This window comes from Ascidiella aspersa, chromosome 3 (assembly GCF_963924565.1).
Source record: "Ascidiella aspersa chromosome 3, kaAscAspe10.2, whole genome shotgun sequence".
Taxonomy (NCBI): Eukaryota; Metazoa; Chordata; class Ascidiacea; order Phlebobranchia; family Ascidiidae; genus Ascidiella; species Ascidiella aspersa.
The window spans coordinates 11,053,409-11,075,557 of NC_139449.1; the positions used below are offsets into that span (position 1 = coordinate 11,053,409).

At 37.2% G+C, this 22,149-nt stretch overlaps 1 protein-coding gene and 1 pseudogene across 1 annotated transcript; both read left to right on the forward strand.

Moving 5' to 3' along the window:
• Positions 1-1,806: 1,806 nt before the first annotated feature.
• LOC146159956 (fatty acid synthase-like) lies at positions 1,807-21,600 on the forward strand. Its single transcript, XM_083384307.1, is given in 35 exon segments — positions 1,807-1,988; positions 2,986-3,138; positions 3,227-3,400; positions 3,918-4,125; positions 4,672-4,805; positions 5,634-5,731; positions 6,183-6,390; positions 6,453-6,656; positions 6,721-6,927; positions 7,200-7,393; positions 7,485-7,674; positions 8,182-8,411; positions 8,479-8,682; positions 9,316-9,607; positions 12,565-12,756; positions 13,107-13,346; positions 13,427-13,598; positions 13,685-14,004; positions 14,075-14,218; positions 14,464-14,652; positions 14,710-14,876; positions 14,975-15,139; positions 15,855-15,967; positions 16,028-16,172; positions 16,261-16,438; positions 17,120-17,270; positions 17,382-17,680; positions 17,934-18,056; positions 18,178-18,334; positions 18,396-18,517; positions 18,550-18,687; positions 18,832-19,072; positions 19,137-19,398; positions 19,468-19,605; positions 20,423-21,600. Coding segments are annotated over 35 exon segments (6,516 nt in total). The 5' UTR covers positions 1,807-1,855; the 3' UTR covers positions 20,654-21,600.
• LOC146159957 (SCAN domain-containing protein 3 pseudogene) lies at positions 10,345-12,126 on the forward strand (annotated as a pseudogene).
• Positions 21,601-22,149: the final 549 nt, after the last annotated feature.

Below are 22,149 nucleotides of genomic sequence, written 5' to 3' on the forward strand. Positions count from 1 at the left end.
AGGGTAGCGTATACTTTCGATCAGGGGCGGATCCCAGGGGCCATAAAAAATGTATGTATGGCCTATTTTTAATAAGTAAATGCAACAAAAAAATATGTTACTATAGAATATTTTATCCCATTTTTATAAAATTGGTTTAGCCCAAAGTCGTACGTTCTACCGCAACATCGAAAATAAAAGTCCATGCAACTTGAACGATATATTTTGTATTGAAAGTGTAACACCTGACCAATAACAGACTTCAACCAATTAAACGAACTGTGTTGTTACAAGGTTATGCTTTTCATGACGCCACATCTTAAAATAACTGCTTATTTGTGAAATCCAGTTTAAAAAGTGAGACTAGCCAAATGATGAATTTATTTCACAAACGTGCCTGAAACGAGTTGAAAGTTTGCGTAAAAGTGATTTTTAGAAGTGTTGAACAACTAGAACTATTTTAGTTTTCCAAATTATAATTAGAGCTTTTAAGTTTTTCTAAATTAGATAGTTAAGAAAAAAATATGGAAAAACTTATTTTTTGAGAAAACTAGAATTCAAACTAACATCCGAACTTTGGTATAAGTCGTTTATGTTTGATTGTCACCTCAATTATAAATCCTTTATCTTGTAGGAAAACCCAATGCACGTTTATAATTAGCATGTTCCTGTAGATGTTTTTACCCTGTTTACACCGATTTGTTTAATATTTATAAAACGTTGTAGTTTTAATGAGACATTTCTCACTGGGAGATTAAGGTTATAATGGGATTAGCTTAAGGAAGGGAAATGGAAGCTATTTCCTTAAAATCTATGACGTAATTTTAAAACTAAATGTCACCAGTGACAAACAGTTCGTAAGTATGAAATCAAAACCAAAAAATATAAATTAAATCGTTTTAAAGAAAGGTAAAATCACATCACATTAACTGTACAGCAACCAGTAAATCTGCAAAATACCGAAATGTTCCATAAACTTGAGAAGCCTAGTGTCGATCAAACGTGAATGGTGCAACGCGGCATAGTTCACTAATGATTACTGCAGTACGTTTCGAAAGGCTGTTTTTTCTTACAGTGCTGTTAAATATCTACCAAAGGCGGGTACTCTATTTTTGGATGCTTTTATGCTATAAAAGTACGATAGATTCAATTTCATAAACTTTAAGAATTAAATCGTATGCTTCCAATATGGAGGAAATACAATTCTTCAAAACAACTGTTAGTTGCGAACAGCCCTCTAAACGCGGTGTATTTTTTTTTCATTCCAACACGAAAGACCTTTTGTCCGAGTACAACGCTCGTGGTTTTGTCTGCAATTTGGTTAAGGACAGGGAGCGGAGTTTTGGTACTTTTCAAATGATGTCATAAAGTTGGCACACAAATGCACAAAGGTTCGTTTAATTGCTGGTTTTAAATCAAATAACAACACACTTGTTTTCCCGGGATTTTGCTAAATTGTAAAAACACCAGACACGCCAGAAAAAGAAACACTTTGTATTTGCACCTTTCGAAACTTAAAAAGCCCCCTTTTAAAATAGTGTGATGACTAAATCGTTTTTTTCGTTTCGATCACGAGGCTATTTTTTACCCAGCGTCTTTTCTCCTTAAGTAACGCACCTGGTCGAAATATTACTCGAAATTTAAATATTCGCGACAAAACACAAGTGTGCATGTTTCGGAAAAGGTATATTTCTGAAAGGAACAGGAATAGGAAATTTTGTGTTTTTTAAGTCAGCCAACAAACTATCGCATACATATAAAATCGCTAACCAATACTTTTTAATTGGTAAAGCTTACTCGTTTTTATTGTGAACAGCATTGGTATTACTGTAATTGAAACTGAAATCAACACAAAATATAGGCTTACTAAGGAAATATGAGCCAAGACCAAATTGTTATCTCGGGAATATCGGGGAGATTCCCCGAATCGGCGAATGTGGACGAATTATGGGACAATCTAATGAAAGGTGTTGACATGGTAACTGAAGACGGACGAAGGTGGAAGCCAGGTGAATTACTATTGTTAAGCTAAAATAATAACAATTAACTTAAATTCATGTTAAATTGGCTAATTAGACCAAAAACCTTTAAATATTTTTTTTAACTTGATTTTATAGTGCCATATAAAAAACTAGAAAAAGAGCTTTTAATTTTAGAATTTAATGCAAGACTAAGGCAGGGTAAATATTTGTTAAAAAATAAAGTGTTGTGCGTCTTGGCCCATGGAAACCTTTTAATCTGTTGACGTCTGACTTGCCGCTTTAGGTTTAACTCGTCAAACAATGCCATTGCAAGGGTTAGCGGCGCCTTTTTGACACCGGGCTGTTTGGTCAGTGAGATGTAAGATTTGGGCAAACACAATCGACCACCCATTATCCTACCCGAACTGTTTACATTGTTTCCTTCTTACTTGTCAAGCCTTTTGAAAAATCTACGCTCTAAAACAGGGGTCAGTGAAAACCATCTTTCCCACGAGCTATTTTTCAAACTTGACACAAGATCATCATGCCTCATATTGGTTAACTATTTTACGCTTACGAAAAGGTCTTTCTATACCAAAAGGCCGTGTGCATGAAAACTGGTGGAACCTCTTCGTAGCAAGAAACTCTCAAAAATGAAAGTTTCTGCAACTTAATCTATATAATCTTTTCTCTGATCTATTCCGTCTTTTATGACAAACATATAAAAACAAGAGTAAAAGTAATATATACTTATTTTATGTTGTGTGTGCGCCATGCGCCGCGTCTTCTTGTAAATTAAACGTTTCCCCATTTAAACCAAACAAACGCATAGCGCGTTCCTACTTTTTTAGTATAAATTTCACTTGTTCAATTGCATAAAATATTTAGGTCCGATCCTGATCATGAGTGCTTAAAAGCCGCACGTTTCCATAACAAAATTGTTAGTGGAAATTTTTCACGGCCCGCTGAATGCTATGTTTGGTTTGGCCTGCGACTAGCAAAAGGTTGCCGACCCCTGCCCTAAAACGTTAATTTATATTCTAAGGTTTGTTGGAATTGCCAAAGCGTAACGGCAAACTGAAGGAGATCGACAAATTCGATGCGGATTTTTTCGAAATTCATCCCAAGCAAGCAAACAACATGGATCCAATGTTACGAATACTTCTCGAAGTTTCTTACGAAGCGATGCTTGATGCAGGTCCATGAATGACTGTTACGTTTCGCCAAACAAATTTCTAAAAACCACCGTGTATAAATTGAAATTCCATTGTACTTTTTAAACACAGGTATTAACCCTGATAAACTGCGAGGAAGTCGTACTGGTGTCTGGGTCGGGGTTAGTGGGTCGGAAACAGCTGAAACACTCGCGTCTGACGTTCAAAACATGGAAGGATATGTGATGACTGGTTGTTCACTTTCGATGTTTGCCAACAGAGTATCTTTCTTCAATGATTTTAAAGGTAGCCGCTTATCAGATGTATTGAGATGCTGCGTAACGCACAGTATACGCAACATTAGTATTTCTATTTGCACTTTTCTCTTTTGCCTGTGGATAGGCCTATATAAAAAAAAATCGTTCCACCATAATTAACACGAATTAAAAGTAAGCAAAAAAAAAAACTCTATCTACATTTAAGTTAATCCTAAACCTTTTTTCACCTGGCAGACCCCATTTGCTTTCTTCAAATAATGGCGGGCCCCAATAATATTCAAAACAAGAAATTTCTATAGACGTTTTCAATTTATTACATTGAAACTCAGTGAAAAGGATGTGCTTTATATCATGCCTTATAACATTTTATATAAAAGATGTTTCGCGGACCACTGACAATTTTTTTTGCGGATACAAGTTTAACGACTAGTGGTCTACATTTTTAAATCTCCCTTGTAATATTATATGAAAGGGCTTATCTTTAACCATTAAAAGGTGGTTATCTGCCTTGTTATGTTGTTGCAACCGTTCCATATCTGTATCAGGGCCGAGCATTGCGATTGATACGGCCTGCTCATCCAGTTTACTTGCTCTGCATCTTGCCTGTGAATCAATAAAGAGGGGAGAGTGCGATGCTGCGATTGTGGCAGGTGCTCATCTCGTGCTCAGGCCGCATACGTCGTTGCAGTTTAAAAAGCTCAAAATGCTGTCGCCGGATGGAGCTTGCAAGGCATTCGATGAAAGCGCTAACGGGTGAGTTACTTTGAGCCATTATAAAACGTTTGCTTTTTTGTTGGGAATAAATATTTGTGGGGCACATTGTGTTGATGTGTTGCCATACTTACTACAATGTTTCTTTGGATTGTACCTGCACTTATATAGTTCTAGTAATGCCATTTAAGCCATTATTAAACACCAGTTTTAAATGCCCTTGACAATGTTTAACGTTGCGAAACAGCAATGTTATGGTCTAATTTTTTGGGCAAATGAAGCAAAGTTAAATTTCTCATTTTTTGGCTTTGAAAATCGCAGTTTTAAAGAGTTTCCCACTTTTTTTTCTTTGCCTTGCATCCAAGCAATTTGTTTTTGTTTTTATATTGAGCGATTTTACTTTTGCTTTTCAAATTTGATGATTGCGATTATTTATCAAGGAAGGCGATAATACATTTGACTCTCATATTTACGAATTGTGATGGCATTCATTTAAAATTATTACAAAATATATGTTACACGAAGAAGCGTCAAGCAAAAAAAATCCTCCTTTTACTCATGTATGTTTTTTATCATAAAACATCACAGATACGTAAGGTCGGAAGCAGTGGCGGCCGTTTTTATTTGCAAATCGAAAAGTGCCAGGAGGTCCTATTGTGAAGTTGTTCATTCTAAAACTGGATCAGACGGACACAAGAAAGATGGAATAACTTTCCCGTCTGGTAGGCCAAACACTTTTTGTGCTTAGGTATAAAAAACACACTGTAATCAAGGTGAATTAAACGGCGCTGTAGGCTATAATTTATTTTAGAATAACTATTTAGATATGAATTTATTTGTTCTCAAGCTTAATTTCACGTTGATTTAACTCGAAATTGGTCATATCAATAGAAAGACTGTAGGATTAAATGCTATTCGAAATTAGCCACATACGGACTCGGTACAACCACATGATTCAATAAAACCATATAGGTAATAAATGATTATTGAAAAAGCCATAGAATGATTTGCATTTGTCATCTCAAGCTATATCGTTATAGTGAAAAATGTGGCGTCTATTTAACTTATTCTGCCCTTTGAATAAACATTCATACCGCAAATGTTTTCGTTTTAAAACGTAGATATCGCTTTAAATTTCTCTAAGACTTTAGTTTAATAGATTATCTGCCCTTTTCCTGTATGACCTAAGTGACAACTAAAAGGGGGAATGAAACCATTCAGAGATTACGCCAAAAAATTGGTCATAAACATGACGTCACAAAACAAGAAAGAAGCCTGTGTGTTCTCGGTCAAACAAGTTTAGTTATGTAACTGAAGTTTCAATGTTATGTTAATCGCCTTGAGGGTTAAACAAGTAAAAACAGATTAAAACATACAAGAACACTAAATGGGACACGCACAGATCTCTAGAAAAAATCATTTATATAGGTGAGGTTGGCGAAAAAAGTTTTTTGGTGAGTATGTGTTTCCCAAACTTCGGATCCATCCATATACATAATCCAGGCGAATTAAAAGACATATTTATTCTGAATTTTATTCTCGTATATTAGGTACTCAGCAAGCGAACTTGCTGCAAGAAACCTATGATGAATGTGGCGTCGACCCATCTAAAGTCGTATACGTGGAAGCACATGGCACTGGAACCAAGGTAGGGTTAAAATTATATTATGGTAAATATCGCAGAAAAAATACGCGATCGCGCTAATTCATAACTGTATTTAACAAACCTTCTGTTTTGAGATAATACCAAATTTGAAACTAAAATAAAGTCTCATTGAAGAAGTCGCTAAAAGCGGTTGTACAATTCAGCCATATTCCCTTTTTTCAACAATGCACTCAGTCTTTAATTTTTTGTCTTTAGCAGTCCTTCAAACTAGGCCACGTAGCCCAAGGGGTCCACAGTTTAGATTTAATAAACCCTGCTCTAGAGACTATATGGAACTTAGGCTTTTTGTTTACTCGATTCCATTTTTTTTAATTGGTCAGTTATAAAAAGCGCTTTTCCTCAATGCAGCCTATTTGTTTTTAGTTGCGTAACATTTGAAATGATCTGTATTTTATATGTTGAACTATATATAACACTAGATACATTTTTGTAGGTGGGGGATCCCCAAGAACTGGGCGCACTTGATCACGTGATGTGCGGAAATCGCACAACTCCTCTTTTGGTCGGTTCAATTAAATCTAACGTTGGCCACTGCGAACCTGCGAGTGGAATTTGTGGCGTCATCAAATGCGTCATGGCAATGAAGCTCGGAATTTTGCCAGCAAATTTGCATATCAAAAAGCTTAACAGTAAAATTGAAAGTGAGCGATAAATATACTTTTGCTCTGAATTGGTATTTTGTTAAAAAAAACGCTCTCTTCAGCTTTAATGAAAGGTCGCATAAAACCGGTGACAGCTCCGACCCCGCTCCCAAATGACCCAGTGATAGGGGTGAACTCTTTCGGATTCGGCGGAACAAATGTCCACGTGATACTGCGAGCCAATCAGAACTCAGCAGTCGAAACAAGTTACGCAGACGAGCCGACGATTTGTCTGCTTACTGCCAGAACAGAAGAAGGCATTAAACGTAGGATTGTTTAATGTACTGTTGGGACTTTAACAGGATACAATTTGTATTTTAATGTTAATAGAGAAAATCAATCAAGTTCGGATGACCACGCCGACTGTGGCAGCATTTATTAACGGCATGAGCGATATTTCAATCGATCGTCATCCTTACCGTGGTTTCGTCATTCACCCAACTGACGTGCCGGATGCTTTTTCTGATGACGTCAATAATGCTTTTGAATTCTACAATGAAGTTAAAACGAGACCACCGGTTTGGTTTGTGTGTCCAGGTAAAAAAACACTTTGATTAGGCTAAAACAAAACTTTGGGTTATCCTATAGAAACAACGCTCTTTTGCATGTCACTGTTTAATACACCCAAACATAATATACGTTGTTGTTTTTAATGTTTCTGTTACACCGAATCTGGATGTGACTAATATTTTTACGTATACCGCAGTCTGAAGATACGACATTGAATACATTCTTTGGCATACAATGTTTTATTGCCGACGATAACACGGATAAAATATAGCGGATTTAGATTTTACGTGTTCTTACAGGAATGGGATCCCAATGGATCGGAATGGGTAAAGATTTGCTGAAATTGCCGGTGTTCTCCAACGCCATTGACTCGTGTACAGAAGCCTTGCAGCAATATGGCGGGTTAGACGTAAAAAAACTATTACAAGGGGCCGATGAAAATACATTTAAAGACAATATCACTTTTGCGTTCGTCGGTATAGCTTCCATTCAGGTAGGTAAACATGACATATTCCAAAATAAAAGCTATTTTTTAAAACAAGGCTTAATATGTTGTCTTTAAAATTCCCAATGTTTTTCTTAAGATCGGCCTGATTGACTTGTTGACCTCGTTGGGGGTTACCGCCGAAGGGTTTGTTGGACATTCGGTGGGTGAGTTGGCATGCTCATACGCCGATCGCTGTCTGACACGTCATCAAACCATACAAGCCGCTTACGTCAGGGGAGAGTGCGTCAAAGCACAAACGCTTCCAGAAGGTGCCATGGCCGCCGTGGGTAAGTTTAGAGTTATTTCTAACAGACCATCAAAGGAAGGGTTTAGTACGCTTCAGACGTATAACTAATCACATGGAAAAGTGTTACGCTTTTGCAGGATTACGATATCCCGTTTTGTCGCAATCGATTTAATTTATAGTACAAAAATCAGAATCGTTGAATGTAATCTGTATAAATGTTTTAATTACTAAAAAAAATGGCCCATGTTCCAAGAACAATTTCGCCAAACTATTGCTGTTTGCACAAAGCACCTTTCAAAAGCTGTGAATAAGTAAAAAAAACACAAAAAATCCGAAAATGCCGCTAAATTGCATAAACAATTTGAGAAGCATCGTGTTTGAACCACCCAATACCTTAAATAAGGAGCGATATTGGTATTTTACCAGGATTTTCAGGATTTAAATATTTCACTTGATATATACAGTCGAGTTTAAATAATTAATTAGTAAGATATTTTTCGTTATTTTTTTGGCGATTTTTAAAAGGCGGTATCACGTGTTTCGTCAGGTCTAGGCTGGGATGAATTCTTGTTAAGGTGCCCTGCAAATGTGCAAGTGGCTTGTCACAACGCAACAGACAACGTCACCATCACTGGGCCAAGAGATGACGTCACTGATGTCGTGGCAACGTTGCGTGAGGAGGGCGTTTATGTAAGGATGGTTGACACTGGAGGAATAGCATTCCATTCGTCGCATATGGAACAAGTTTACCCGTCGTTCTTGGAAAAATTGAAAGTGGTGCGTTTGGTTTTTCAATGTTACACTTTATAGCAAACGGGTCTTATACAAATACAAATTATAACAGATCATACCTGAAGCCAAGCCGAGATCAAAAAAGTGGATTTCAACTTCGGCACCCCGGAAATGTTTCGACATGGCACATGTTCTCGAATGTTCCGCGGAATACCATGCGAACAACTTGCGCAGCCCGGTCTACTTCTGTGACGCAATTAAGCAAATTCCAAGCGATGCCGTTACGGTTGATATATCTCCTCATTGTATCTTGCAGGTAAGTTCAAGCTTACTATACTCCCCGTTTTAGCTGAAACAGTCTCAGTTATTAAGGCTTTATCCCGGCATCCAGGTTAGCCAATCAACATGTGAAGCTTTGGTATTTAGTCAGCCAGCATAGCCTTTCACTACACGAACATTTTACATGCTGTGCTTGATGTGTTTACCCGTGAAAAATATAGTTGCTACGCCAAGGTAGTGGGTAATAAAAAGGTTGTTGTATTCATCCAATAAAGTGGATTGATTGTGAGCACATGTTATGCTTCATATTTTTTTGTGCACTTAATTTTTTCGAAACTGCAAAAAACTACAAATCTTCGTAATGAAAAACTGCCTTAATTTGGCGCAAACTAACCAAATGTATTTTGCCGTAATTTTAATTTCACATTTGCGCATGTTTGAGTTAAAAAGAGAAAAATGAGTTTTGAAGTCACGTTTAGCGTATTTTTATGCTGTCATGTCTATATATATAACCGCCACTTTATCAGCTTACTGTGACTTCCTGGTTCAAATTAGAATTATTTGCCTAGGTTTAAGTTTTTATTCTCGTTTGAAGGATAGCCAACAATATATTTTGAATAAAATATAATACGTTTCTTTACGCGTTTTATGCTCAATTTACATATTTTAGCCTATTCTGAAACGCACGCTTCACCCAACAAACGAGCGTATTGTTCTGACCAATCGGAATGAAACAAATGGAATTGAAACCCTTATGAGCGGCATTGGAAAATTGCATTGTCTGGGAATCAATGTAAACGCCAACAACATTTACGGTCGTGATACTTTCCACGATTTACCACGTGACTTTACTTCCGGTCACGTGTCATGGGATCACAGCAAAATGTGGCACGTTCCATCGCCATCGCAATTTTTTTCGTCCTCTGTGAGTGGACTTCAAACTGATGCGGTGTTTAAGATTGGTGAGTGTTGTACCACAAATCGGCATTCTGCATTTGTGTTCCTGAAAACATAGTGTGATAATCGTCTAATTCGGATATTTCGAACTAGCTTACTTGTATATGTAATGCTATTAATGATGATTTTAATATGAATTTGTACCAGTGTTGTAAACAAGTCATTTTGAAATTGAAAAGTTTGAGTCAAGTCTTTTTGAAAAAATACCAAGTTAAAAATCATTAATTGCCCAAGTCAAGTCATGTCCTTGACATCAAAATAAAACGATAACTATTTAAATTACTAAACTTGTCCGTATATGAGCAACAATTAACAAACAAAATAACAAAAGAAAAAAATATACCACCCATGCTAATTGTTTTACGCGCCAAAATCTAGAGCAGTGGTTCCCAACCTGGGGGTCGCGACCCCCTTGGGGGTCGCAGAGCATTTCATAGGGGGTCGCGAAGCTATTGCTCATGCAACAACAAAAGTGAATGTAAGTTGGGCACGGTACCGGTCCGCTAGTAGTATGTGCCTTATTGTGTGTCACTCATCCAGTATGCGTCCACTGTGATGTAATAAATATGAATGTAGGTCCTACAGTAACGTTTATTACATCACAGTGAACGCATACTGTGTAGGACTAAGCGTTCAGTCACTGTAAATTGAAACTCTATTAACAAAGTAGCCTTGTATATTAGACAACAGAGATCAGTCAAGACTCGAGATTGCTAAAAAATAGTTAAGGGAGCATCGTTCGATGGAGAAAAAACGAAAATACATTGAAGAGTACATTAACCTCGGCTTTACTTCTTTATTGACCAATGGTGTTGAGAAGCCACAGTGTGTTCTCTGCAACGTTGTTCTTAGCGCAGAATCATTGAAACCATCAAAATTGAAACGCCATTTGGAAACCAAGCACCCTCAACATGCTAAAAAGGATGCAGCATTCTTTAAGCGCCATGAAGCTGGTCTCAAGCGGAAACGGCTTGATGCTACTGGAAACTTTCATCAGGTAAATGTGGCTGTACTTCAGGCGTCCTATGAAGTCGCACTGGAAATTGCCAAAGGAAAGAAACCTCACACTATTGGGGAAACACTTGTGAAGCCATGCTTGTTAAAAACAGTAAAGCTGGTTCTCGGGGATGCAAGTGCGGCGAAAGTTAAACAAGTCTCTCTTTCTAACAATACCACCAAGAGACGCGTATCGGATATGTCCAAAGATGTAACAGTGCAAGTGATACAGGAGATCAAGGCTTCTCCGATGTTTTCAATTCAGGTAGACGAGGCAACAGATGTTAGCTCATGTGCTCAGCTTCTCGTTTTTGTCAAGTATATCAATTCCGGTGACTTCAAAGAGGAATTTCTTTTCTGCAGTGAGCTGGAAACTACTACAAAAAGTGCAGATGCTATGAAGAAGATGACAACTTTTTTTGAATCTGCCCAACTTGATTGGACAAATGTTTGTGGAGTTTGTACCGATGGCGCCCCTTCTATGTTGGGATCGCAGTCTGGCTTTCAAACACAAGTTAAGGGGCTTGCACCTGAAGCAAAGGGAACGCACTGTTTCATCCATAGATATGCGCTTGCCAGCAAAACATTACCAGCTCAACTAAAAGATGTATTGAATTCTGTGGTGAAAATCGTAAATTTTATCAAAGCAGGAGGTCTCAGCTCACGTCAGTTCAACGAACTTTGCAAGGATATGAACTCAACACACGAAACGTTGCTTTTCCACACAGCTGTTCGTTGGCTCTCCAAAGAGAACGTTCTTAATCGCGTTTATGAGATGAAGGTTGAGATTCAGGCATTTTTAGAATTTAAAAATGAAAGGGAATTTTTGTCATACTTCAATGATGATAAGTGGATGAACTGCCTGGCTTATTTGGCGGACATATTTGAAAAATTGAACTGCCTAAATCTGAAACTTCAAGGGAAAGACACAAATATTATACAACTCAATGATAATGTCAAGGCATTTGTCTCAAAATTGAAAAACTGGCAGCGAAAAGTGCATATTGGGAACATTGCTATGTTTGACAGATTGTCCAGTGTTTCTTGCATCGAAGAAACGGGTGAAGAGTTCGAAGATTTAAAAAAATTGATTGTGGCACACCTGCAGACCATGGAGTCCGAGTTCCAACGTTACTTTCCAGAACTCCAAGAGCAAGAAGCTACACTTGTTCAAAATCCGTTTTCCGTTTCTTTGGATGCAAGTGGCATTCCTGATGAAATCCAAGATCAATATTTTGATCTTAAGAATGACTCATCTGCTCGAATTCGCTACCATGAAAAGTCACTCTCTCAATTTTGGTGTGAAATGTATAATTCATACCCACAAATTTCTAAGCTGGCTTTTCAAGTGTTACTGCCCTTCGCTACGACGTATCTATGCGAGAGTGGTTTTTCAGCTCTTCTACATATGAAAACGAAGGAAAGAAATAGAATGAATGTGGAAGACGACATGAGACTGGCTCTGTCTAGCACCCAACCTCGAATTTCACGGTTAGCTGCAGACCTACAAGGTCAACCATCGCATTGATTTGTCAATAAATGCAAGAAAAACATTTTTAGTGCTGCCTTTCTAATTATGCATTTAGGAAAGGATATAAGTGGGGGTCGCGGTATCTAAGAAAAATTTTAAAGGGGGTCACCAAGACAAAAAAGTTGGGAACCACTGATCTAGAGGAATAAATGTCAAACCAAGTAATTTGTCCGAAAGTATTAAGTCAAGTCAAGTCAAGTCATTTAACCGAAACGACTTAAGTCAAGTCAACTGTTTTAAAGACAGTGACTTGACTGCAATTAAATCTTGACTTAAGTCATTACAGCACCGATTTGTAACATCATACCCAAATATTTCTCGTGATAATAATCGTTATTGTGATACAAAACTAGTCTTGCAACTTCATTTCTGGCTGCTGTTTGAACATTCAACTTTTTTCTAACTGTTTAAACATTCACTAATTGTTTTGCATAGATACATCAGAGTTGTCAGAGGATCGTTACTTGAGAGGTCACGTAATTGACGGAAGGCCATTGCTTCCTGCAACAGCCCTCTTGAGACTTGCTTGGCAAACCTTCGCAAATTTTCTCGAAACTTCGGTGGACATTGTTGCTGTACAGTTCGATGATGTCACCATTCACGGCGCTACATTGTTGACAGATACAGGTAAAACGGTTGTACCAAACTATTAAAGTGGTTTCCTAAAGTGGGGTCCATGGGCTCATCAGGGTCGGTAAAAATGCTTTACAGGGGTTTAAAAGTTTTAATTCTAAACCCAACCACAATAAACGGATTAATGTAAGGTCCAAGGGAACCAATCGTTACAAATACATTTGACGTCTTTTAATTTATCATCTATCTTGATAATAACGTTTTTCCCTATTTAAGATAGTTTTAAAAGTGACCAGAAATCATAAAAATAGGAACAAATCCGTCACGTAAAATGCTTTAAAAAGTTTTGGAAACTACTGAGTGATATATTATGTTTGTTCTGTTGATTTGGGCTTTCCACATAGATGTGGATATCTTTGTTCAATTTGTTCCCCACCTTCACGATTTCACCATTTCCGTCGATGGTCGCCTTGTCGCATCCGGCAAAATAAGAAAACTTGACAACTACAAGCTTAACGGTGCCAAATCAGCACAAGACAGGGAAAAGCGAATGCTGGATAAAAAGGAAATTTACAAAAAGCTAAAGCTTTGCGGTTATCAATACGATAATGAATTTCAAGTCATTCATTCAGCCGATCAATCAGGTAAGTTATCAAGCAAACATACTTGTTGTAAATTTATCTGAGGTTCTGTAAAGCTTTACCCGTAACTGTATTTCTTGCAGGTACCTACGGTAAAGTGAAATGGAATGGAAACTACGTGACGTTTATGGATTCGCTTCTTCAGTTTATATTGATTCGAGATCATGGTCACTCCTTGCGTCTGCCTACCAGAATTAGGAGATTGAAAATTGTTCCGTTTGAAGACAACAACGAAAAACTTATTGATGTTGAACGGTATGATTAATCATCCAATCAATGTGTGTAGAACGGCTCTATTTTTAATAAAATTGTTGATGTATTTTGATATTTTGATGCAATAGGTCGTTTGATCGGATATCAGCCGGGGAAAATCTTGAAATCAACGAGGTTCACGTGACTAATGCACCTGCAAGAGGTCACCACCCGCAAACACAGATAAAAGTCAAAAAGTTTATTCCAAATAACTGCGAAGTTGAAGATCGTGATGTTGCCAAAATTTGCAACGTGGCCAAAACTTTTTTGAAAGAAAACAAATGCTTGCTAAAAAACGTGACCAATGAGGGTTTTGTTGCACAGAATATGCACGAAGGCAGTAAAACAGTTGTGGAGAGTCTTACTTCGTCAACGTTACTTAAATTACTCCAGGGCGTTTTTAATACTGGTAAGTTTGTAGAAAGCAATTGTTGTCTCTTTAAAAAAAATATTTTTAAATTTATTCATTTATTTATTAGAGGACCCAGTGACTTTCTTGCGGTCACTAAATTGTCTGCACAAAGAAGGTGTATTCATGTCAACTCTTGACATCGCCATTGAAAATCTAAATTACAACATAAAATTTGGAGAAATTTTAAACTCCAGCAATGAAAGTCCGACAAGTAAGCTAGCCTATTTTAGGCACTTTTGAAACTACACTTGATATCACTGTAAACCTGATAAACGTTAAAATTTATCGCGCTATCCGATTTTTTTCTTAATTGCGCTATCTGAAAATACTCTTTATGTTATACGTAATGTGGCTTTTGTATTGCAAGTTTTATATAAAGCTAAACTAAATTGAAATACCAAATTAGGATATATCATGCGAAGTAGTACAACTCCTATATATATAAAATCTACACAGCTATGGTGAAATCTATTTCGAAACATGCTGCAACGCTTCTCAACTGTGAGTTTACACATTACATTATCACGAAAACTCCTACTATGCTTGATGCCACCAATGTCATCTGGAATGCAGAAAATGAAGCCGAGATCCCTTCAACTATTAGGGAGTTAAACGTTGTATTTTGCAACAACTTATTCCACAGAGGTAAGTGCTTTTGTGAAACTAAGTTTTTTTGTTAACTTAAATGGTAACTTCTCGCAGGAATTTCTAAAGCCGCCAAGGTTCTAAAAAACCTTCGAGAACACATCGCGCTTGAATCATGGTTTTTCATACTTCATCAAACCTTTCAAGACAATCCTATTCGAAACATCCTTCAACAAATCTCATCGAATTCTGCGGCTTCAACCGTAAATGTCACGTTGCAACAGGTAACCTATCTTGTTACTTGAAATTGAAAAAGTGCTTCCTATTTCCTACTTACAAATATTTGGATATCTATTTAAATATCGTGCTGTTTTATTTTAAGGTAAAGAAGCTCTTTCGCGACGAAAACTTCGAATTAATTTCTCACAAAAGACAATCGGAAACAGGAAGTAACTTGATGCTATTTCGACACAAAGCAAAAGATGTTGGGAAAAACATTAGTTTTGAAATAAAGGAAAACAATTTTGAGTGGGTGCCGCAACTGAAGGTAAGCAGTTTCACAAATAAATCTATATAGGTTATTAAACAAAGTGCGAATTATTATCAATTAAGTGGCTTCCCACACTTTAGAACGCCTGTTGGAACATTGGTGCTGGCGAAATTGTAAAAATGTTTTAACAGGTCAGTTGTTGCCCTTGTTTAAGGGTTTTCAACCTATTTCATCCCGTGGACCCTTTTAATCGCTTTTCAAAATTCAATTTCCCCATAAGAAAAACATCACCTGCATTGCAAATAGATAAAGAGAGTGTATAACCTCTGTAAAATCCAAAACTTTTTAGCCACTATATTAGTACCAAAATATTAGTACGAAATGATATTTTGATATAAACAATATATGCAGTCGTTGTAAATAACAGAGAAAAATAAGGACACTTCTGTCAATCTTTTGTCTTGCTTGGGAAATTTACTTGAACTGTTCAGAATGTGAAGTGGGTTATGCTCATAACTTTCATCAAAATGTTTCACCTTTTGGGCAAAATAAAAATACCCGCCTTAATAGTTCTCTAAGCAAAAATGTGTTGAGCTATGGTACTATTTATGCTACTAATTTATTAAGTATTCGAAAAAGTTTTTTATTAGACTCCAACAATGTGTGGTACCCACCTTTCACTTGTGCACCGCTGCTTAATTATTAGACTGTAATTTTTATTTTCGTGATAATGGCGCTATAAAAGTCAAAGCTAGTCATTATGCTTTTTTAGGAATGTATGTCATCATATGCTGGCGACATATGGCTAATAGCGCGGCACAATTTGAACGGAGTTGCTGAGTTCACAAATGCTCTTCGGCGAGAAATGAAAACTGATCGTATAAGGTTGGTGTACACCTACTTTTACATTTTGTATAGTTTGTATAAACTCTCAGCCTCCATTAGGTGCATTGCGAATCTCAATCTTGACCCCAAATCACACTTCCCTGTACAATTTGACGAAGTAATGAAGCATCAATTGGCAGTGAACGTATATCAAGACGGGAAATGGGGAACATTGCAACATACAAAAGCGGACGAAAGTAACAAGGTTCAAATTATGTAAAGCATTAAACAACAAACATATTCCCAACATATAAAGTAGTAGTATTTTATAAACGACTGCATGACATAAACAGATTACATCGGAAAGTACTTACCTCCGCATCGCTAGCCCAGGCGACCTTACAACTTTGCAATGGACAACCTCACCCCAGTCAATTACGAATCCGTCACGCTATGACGTCAAATATAGCGGAATAAACTTTCGTGACGTAATGCTTGCTACCGGAAAACTTCCCCCCAAAGCCATTCCAGGTAAAACAATCGTAAAATGTGACTAAAACCAACTAAAATAACTTACAAACAAAAATCATTTCAATAAAAAAAAGTTTGCACAATCCTTGTTTTCCTAAATATGGTCTTACTTCTAAATTAGTATTTTGACTGTTTGACTTTAAGTTGGTAATGTAACTTCATTTTCCGGATTTGTACGTATAAACGTGCTGCTTGGTAGCCTATATGCAAATTGGATTCTATCGTCACCCCTAAATGTCGAATACTCGATCTACCTAAATAATTGCTTGAGTCTCAATGTCAACTTTTACGTGTTCTGCCACGTGCGTGTCAGTAAGAGAATCACACGTGCTTGTTTCGCATATTTGGAAATATTTTATTTATGTTTGTAAAACTATTTATTTCTTAAGGGTATTAGTTAACTCATTACACAAGATGCTAGAAAAATTCCTATGATCTGTAAAGCTAAAATAAATAGGCTGACTTTACTATAGTTACATTACGACGAATACTATAGTTGCGTTTTAGGTCATAACATGTTAAACTGTGCTCGAAGGCTCTTCTTGGCATGAACCTATTTTTAAGCGTTACAGAGTCATTTTGGTAGCCCAAATTAATTGGTGGAGGGGACAATACTAGAGTCTTATTGGGGTTAGCACAAGCGCCTGTGTTAGTATAATCTTTAATTCCTTTTCAACACAGGGTCAACTTGGAAGTTTAAAACGCTTCTTGGTCTCGAGTTCAGCGGAGTTAACAACCGTGGAGAAAGACGAGCAGGCATTGTTCCAGCCGAGGGATTTTCAACTCACGTGACACAAGACGAAATTTACACTTGGCGTATCCCACCCACGTGGTTAGTTTATTATCCCAAGCCCTTTTGAACGTCTAAGCAGTTCGCTGAGAGGGTCCATTCTACTTTTTGTAGAAATGCTGCGAAAACGTAAGAAGATATGTTTTATTTCAGGACCTTTGAGGAGGCTTCTACGGTACCTGTGGTGTACAGCACTGCCTACTATGCTTTGGTTGTGAGAGGAAACATCCAACCTGGGGAGAGCATACTCATTCACAGCGGATCGGGTGGAGTCGGACAGGCTTCCATTTCGGTCGCTTTGTCCCGAGGTTGCCGAGTGTTCACCACCGTATCGACCGAAGAAAAGAAACGATTCTTGATGGAGAGATTCCCTGCTTTGACCGACGACTGTTTCGCGAACTCGCGACAGGATTCCTTCGAGAAGACGATAATGACACAAACAAACGGAAAGGGTAAACATTACCACGTTAATAAGCAATGAAATTTAAGATGTTTTACGACGTTCGTTTACCACTCAATGTATATCAAATGAAAACGCAAATAATATTATGCTATCTCATGGACAATTTTAAGTTTTACGTTTACAAATATAATATAAAATGCTACGTGGTGGTAACTACTGCAATGGCGCTAAGTCATTGCGGAGACCAATTTTTGGCTTCAACTTCTGAATACAGTTTATTTTTATTACATCTTTCGTTTCAGGTGTCGACCTGCTTTTAAACAGCTTGTCTGGTGACCTATTACAAGCAAGCTTGCGATGTCTTGCAGAAAACGGACGTTTTTTGGAAATTGGAAAATTTGACATGTTTCATAACAGTAATATAAGTAAGTTTTCGTAGGTTGTTACTTTACAACAAACATGTATGTAAACTGATAGTAATCGTAAACTGTCCCTCGCGTACAACTTAGGTTTGGTTAGGTATTAATAACTTGTTGAAATTTGAAGGTATGGCTGTGTTTCTGAAAAATGTTGCATTTCATGGAATTTTGCTCGATGCACTCTTTCACGAAGCCTCAGCCACCTGGTTGAAAGTCTGGAAGCTGGTACAGGACGGCATAGAAAACGGCGAAGTTAGACCGTTGCCATACCAAGTCTTTCAGAGGTTTGAAGTTTTGTTGAAAATTGTCTTAATACAAAAGGATTTAAAAAAACTTGTTTTGCAGCAACAAAGTTGAAGAAGCATTTCGGTTTATGGCTCAAGGAAAACATATTGGAAAAGTGTTAGTTAATGTTTCTGGTGCAAAACCGGCAACCCCAAGGTAAAGGGTGAAACTACTTAAACAACGTGTGTCATATTTTTAGTGCTTATTTTGACAGTTTTGTTTGTTTTAAGAGTTCAGTTTGATCCAACTCTAGATTACGTCATCACTGGTGGTTTGGGAGGTTTTGGAATTGAATTGTGTGATTGGATGATCCAAAGAGGGGCATTAAAAATTTCTCTTACATCTAGATCCGGTACCTACAAATCAGCATTTTGTACATATTTTAAACTTTATAGATTGCTTTACTTATATTGACCAAAAGATAATTCATGCAAAACCAGAATAACCAATATTGAACTTTTATACTAAAACCAAAATATATATGTGCTTTAAACAGGAAAAACCACTGCTTATCACGAAAGCTATATTTCCTATTGGAAGCAGTTTGGCGCAGTAGTAAAAGTTTGTAAACTGGATGTCAGTAAACCGGAACAAGTTGAACCATTTTTGAACGACAATATTGGAGGAATATTCCATCTTGCCGTTGAGCTTAGAGATGCTATGTTTCAAAACCAAACCAAGGAGAATTTCCAGCTTTTGTACGAAACCAAATGCTGTGGAATTTTAAATCTGGACAGGTGGGTTGTCCGAAATTATACATTATTTATTATTTTTCCTACTTGTAATAATGTGTGTTTACAGGATTTCGCGAAAGCATTGTCCAAAACTTCAACACTTTGTTGCGTTTTCGAGTGCGGCCTCGATAAATGGAACAAAGGGTCAGACCAATTACATCCTCGCCAACTCAATAATGGAGCAAGTGTGCAGAGTGCGTCACCGAGAAGGTTTACCTGCTACCGCCATCCAGTGGGGAGCAGTGGGTGACGTCGGCGTGGCCATGGAAACTCAAGGTGACGTCATCATAGCTGGGTCGATTCCGCAGCGGATGAAATCTTGCCTACAAGTAAGGAAAGAAACTTACCTCATCACGATTCAGAGAGTGTGAATCTAAACTTTTCTTTTATTGTAACAGAAACTTGAATTCATGTTAAGTCAGCGAACTCACGCCGTTGTTGCAAGTTATATAAACGTTGTCAAAGAGCAAGCGGGTGTCGCTGTTCAGAAGAAAAAGTCATTACAACGGCTTGTCGCCGACATTATTGGAATCCAGGTGCCAAAAAAGTGTATTTGTTATTTTATCACGGCACATGTTAGTTTTATACTTAAACATGGTTTAATTAGGTGCACAGTAAAGCGCTTAAACAAACATTGAAAATATTGTTTAATTTGAAATTTCTGCTGGCTTGTTGATCTTCCGCTGGGAGATCTGAGGCAATTTACAGCAATCGCAAATGTGTTCAGATATATGTAGATACTGTTTTCGCTTTATCGACATAATTATTGTCAATGCTACCATAGTCATACCTTTTATTATAGAAACAATGAAACTTAAAATGTAAAACCCCGAGTAAAACACACGATCGGGCGTTTTTCAAGGAATATATATTTCGCCTACACTGGCATCGTAATATAAATCAACCCTGACGAAGGCGGCTTCCACAGGTTGCCGAAACGTTGGTCAAGAATTAAAATTACTAGAGGAGCTGTTTTGTAAATTATATTACTATGCCTGGTAGCAACAGTTGATATAGTGCGGCATCGTAAGTTCCTATAGGTAAAATACATTTACATAGCAAATTTTCACTCGGGTTTGGGGTTTTATTGTTTATATACGCGTCTGCGGGACCGTGATCAACAAGCAGAAACCTTCTGCTAATGGTTTTGGGTCTCATAAAAATATTCTTTTTTATTTTTCAAGTTTTTTTATTTATAAGAAAGATTATAAGCTATAAAAATAACACTGTTGTTCGCCACTCGGTTATTAACTTTTCGTACCAACATTAAAGTTAGGCGTCCAACGAATGCAGCATTTGTGATAGGTTTCAATTAACAAAGCTCGAACACCCAGCTTTGTTGGTTTGTTCCAGGATGAGAAAAAAGTTAGTCGATCAGCGACGCTTCTTCGGTTGGGAGCCGACTCCCTTATGACGACCGAAATAGCTCAATTACTGAACAAGGACTACGGCGTTAACGTCTCTACATCCGACGTTGGACAGCTGACTTTCTACAAGTTGGATTCCTACAAGAGTGGAAATAAGCCTCCGCCACCTCTGCGCAAGCTTCAGCGTCTTCGATCATCTTCGTCTTCTCAGCATTAGGTTTACAAGGCCGACTTAAAGTTTAACCTAGAGCGGGCACCCACCACCAGTCTATATCTTCACATTCCGAAAAAGAAGAAAAGAAAAACTGAATCGTGTGAAGCGAGTAAAAATGCATTCGCTTTTGTTTGACTGGTAAAGCATGTTTTGTTTATTTGTCTAAGATTTCACGACAATTGTAATAAACTCAGGGGTCGTAAATAATTCGCGCAAATAGCGAACATTTTCTAATATGTTTAAGTATTCACTGGTAGGGCACGTAGGCTAATACACCACGTCATATTAAAAAAACAAGTAATGAATGCCACACTCCTGTGAGACTTGAGGTTATGTACAGGCACAGGAATGCGTCATAAAGGTCACGCAACAATCCAATACAATACAGTTTCACATATAAATAAGTCTACAATAGGGGACATTTTTTACAAAAATATATCTTTTTTGGACCAATTTTCGATTTATTTTCGTTAAAGTTCAGATACTATTTCTTGCTTACAAAGTGTCGAGCGCCGATTTAAACACAATGCTACGCCCATTTGGTATATAGCTTTATCTGAACCACTTAGCTTTATTGTACCACTTAAGAGGATATTTGCTTTGCTGTGCTGTAATACAAATTTATAGGACAAGGTTGCGGCTTCCTGCTTTTGTCAGGCAAATTCGAAACCCCAACTATCTATTCTTAAAATTGTATTTCTACACCAAGCTTTCGATGTCCTATTTAGCCAACAATCATCTGCAATCTTGCAGTGTTTTATCGTGATGTTGCGTGCGTTTTTTCTTTTTCTAATTATGTAATGTAGTACGTGCGACGTGTGTTCAGATTTATTAACCCTGATAAACTAAACCAGAATAAGACTGTTCTTGGTGAAGAAATATAAAGCCATTTTTTTTTATAAAAAGCGCTTTTAAAAGAGCGTTCGTCATGTTCATATAAGAAAGGAATCATTTATTTATACAATGTCGTATATTTTTCAAGTGATAAGATTTCAGTTTTTAATAAAATGTTATATAAAGCACTGTTTTTTTGCCACAAAAATGTTATTCTGTATAATGTTTATGTTTGGATTATTACGTTACTTTCTTTTTAATATTTTTGATATAATTATTCAAAGTTTAGTGGAAGATAAGGGTGTAGTTGCAAAATGTTTCCTGCCGGAACAGTAAAATGTTTTCTAACCAAAACACATAAAACGTTTTAGAGGTAACGTTGCAAATGTACGTTATAACGGGACGTTGCAAAACAAGAAGCCTTACTGTAGTTATAGGAAATGGGAGGTTATTCATGGATGGCGTACACGTCAAATATTAGTATAAAACTCTTTGTATATGGCCGTATTTGTCCTAATTCTAAATAGAGAAATCAGGTGGCACTGTATAAAGACAAATTGTATTTGATTTTCGACAAGCTTTCGCACAACCGCGCTTCATCAGGTCAAAGTATAAATGAAAACAATTAAAATGCACGTAAAAGCACAGGCGCAAGTAAAAGGCAG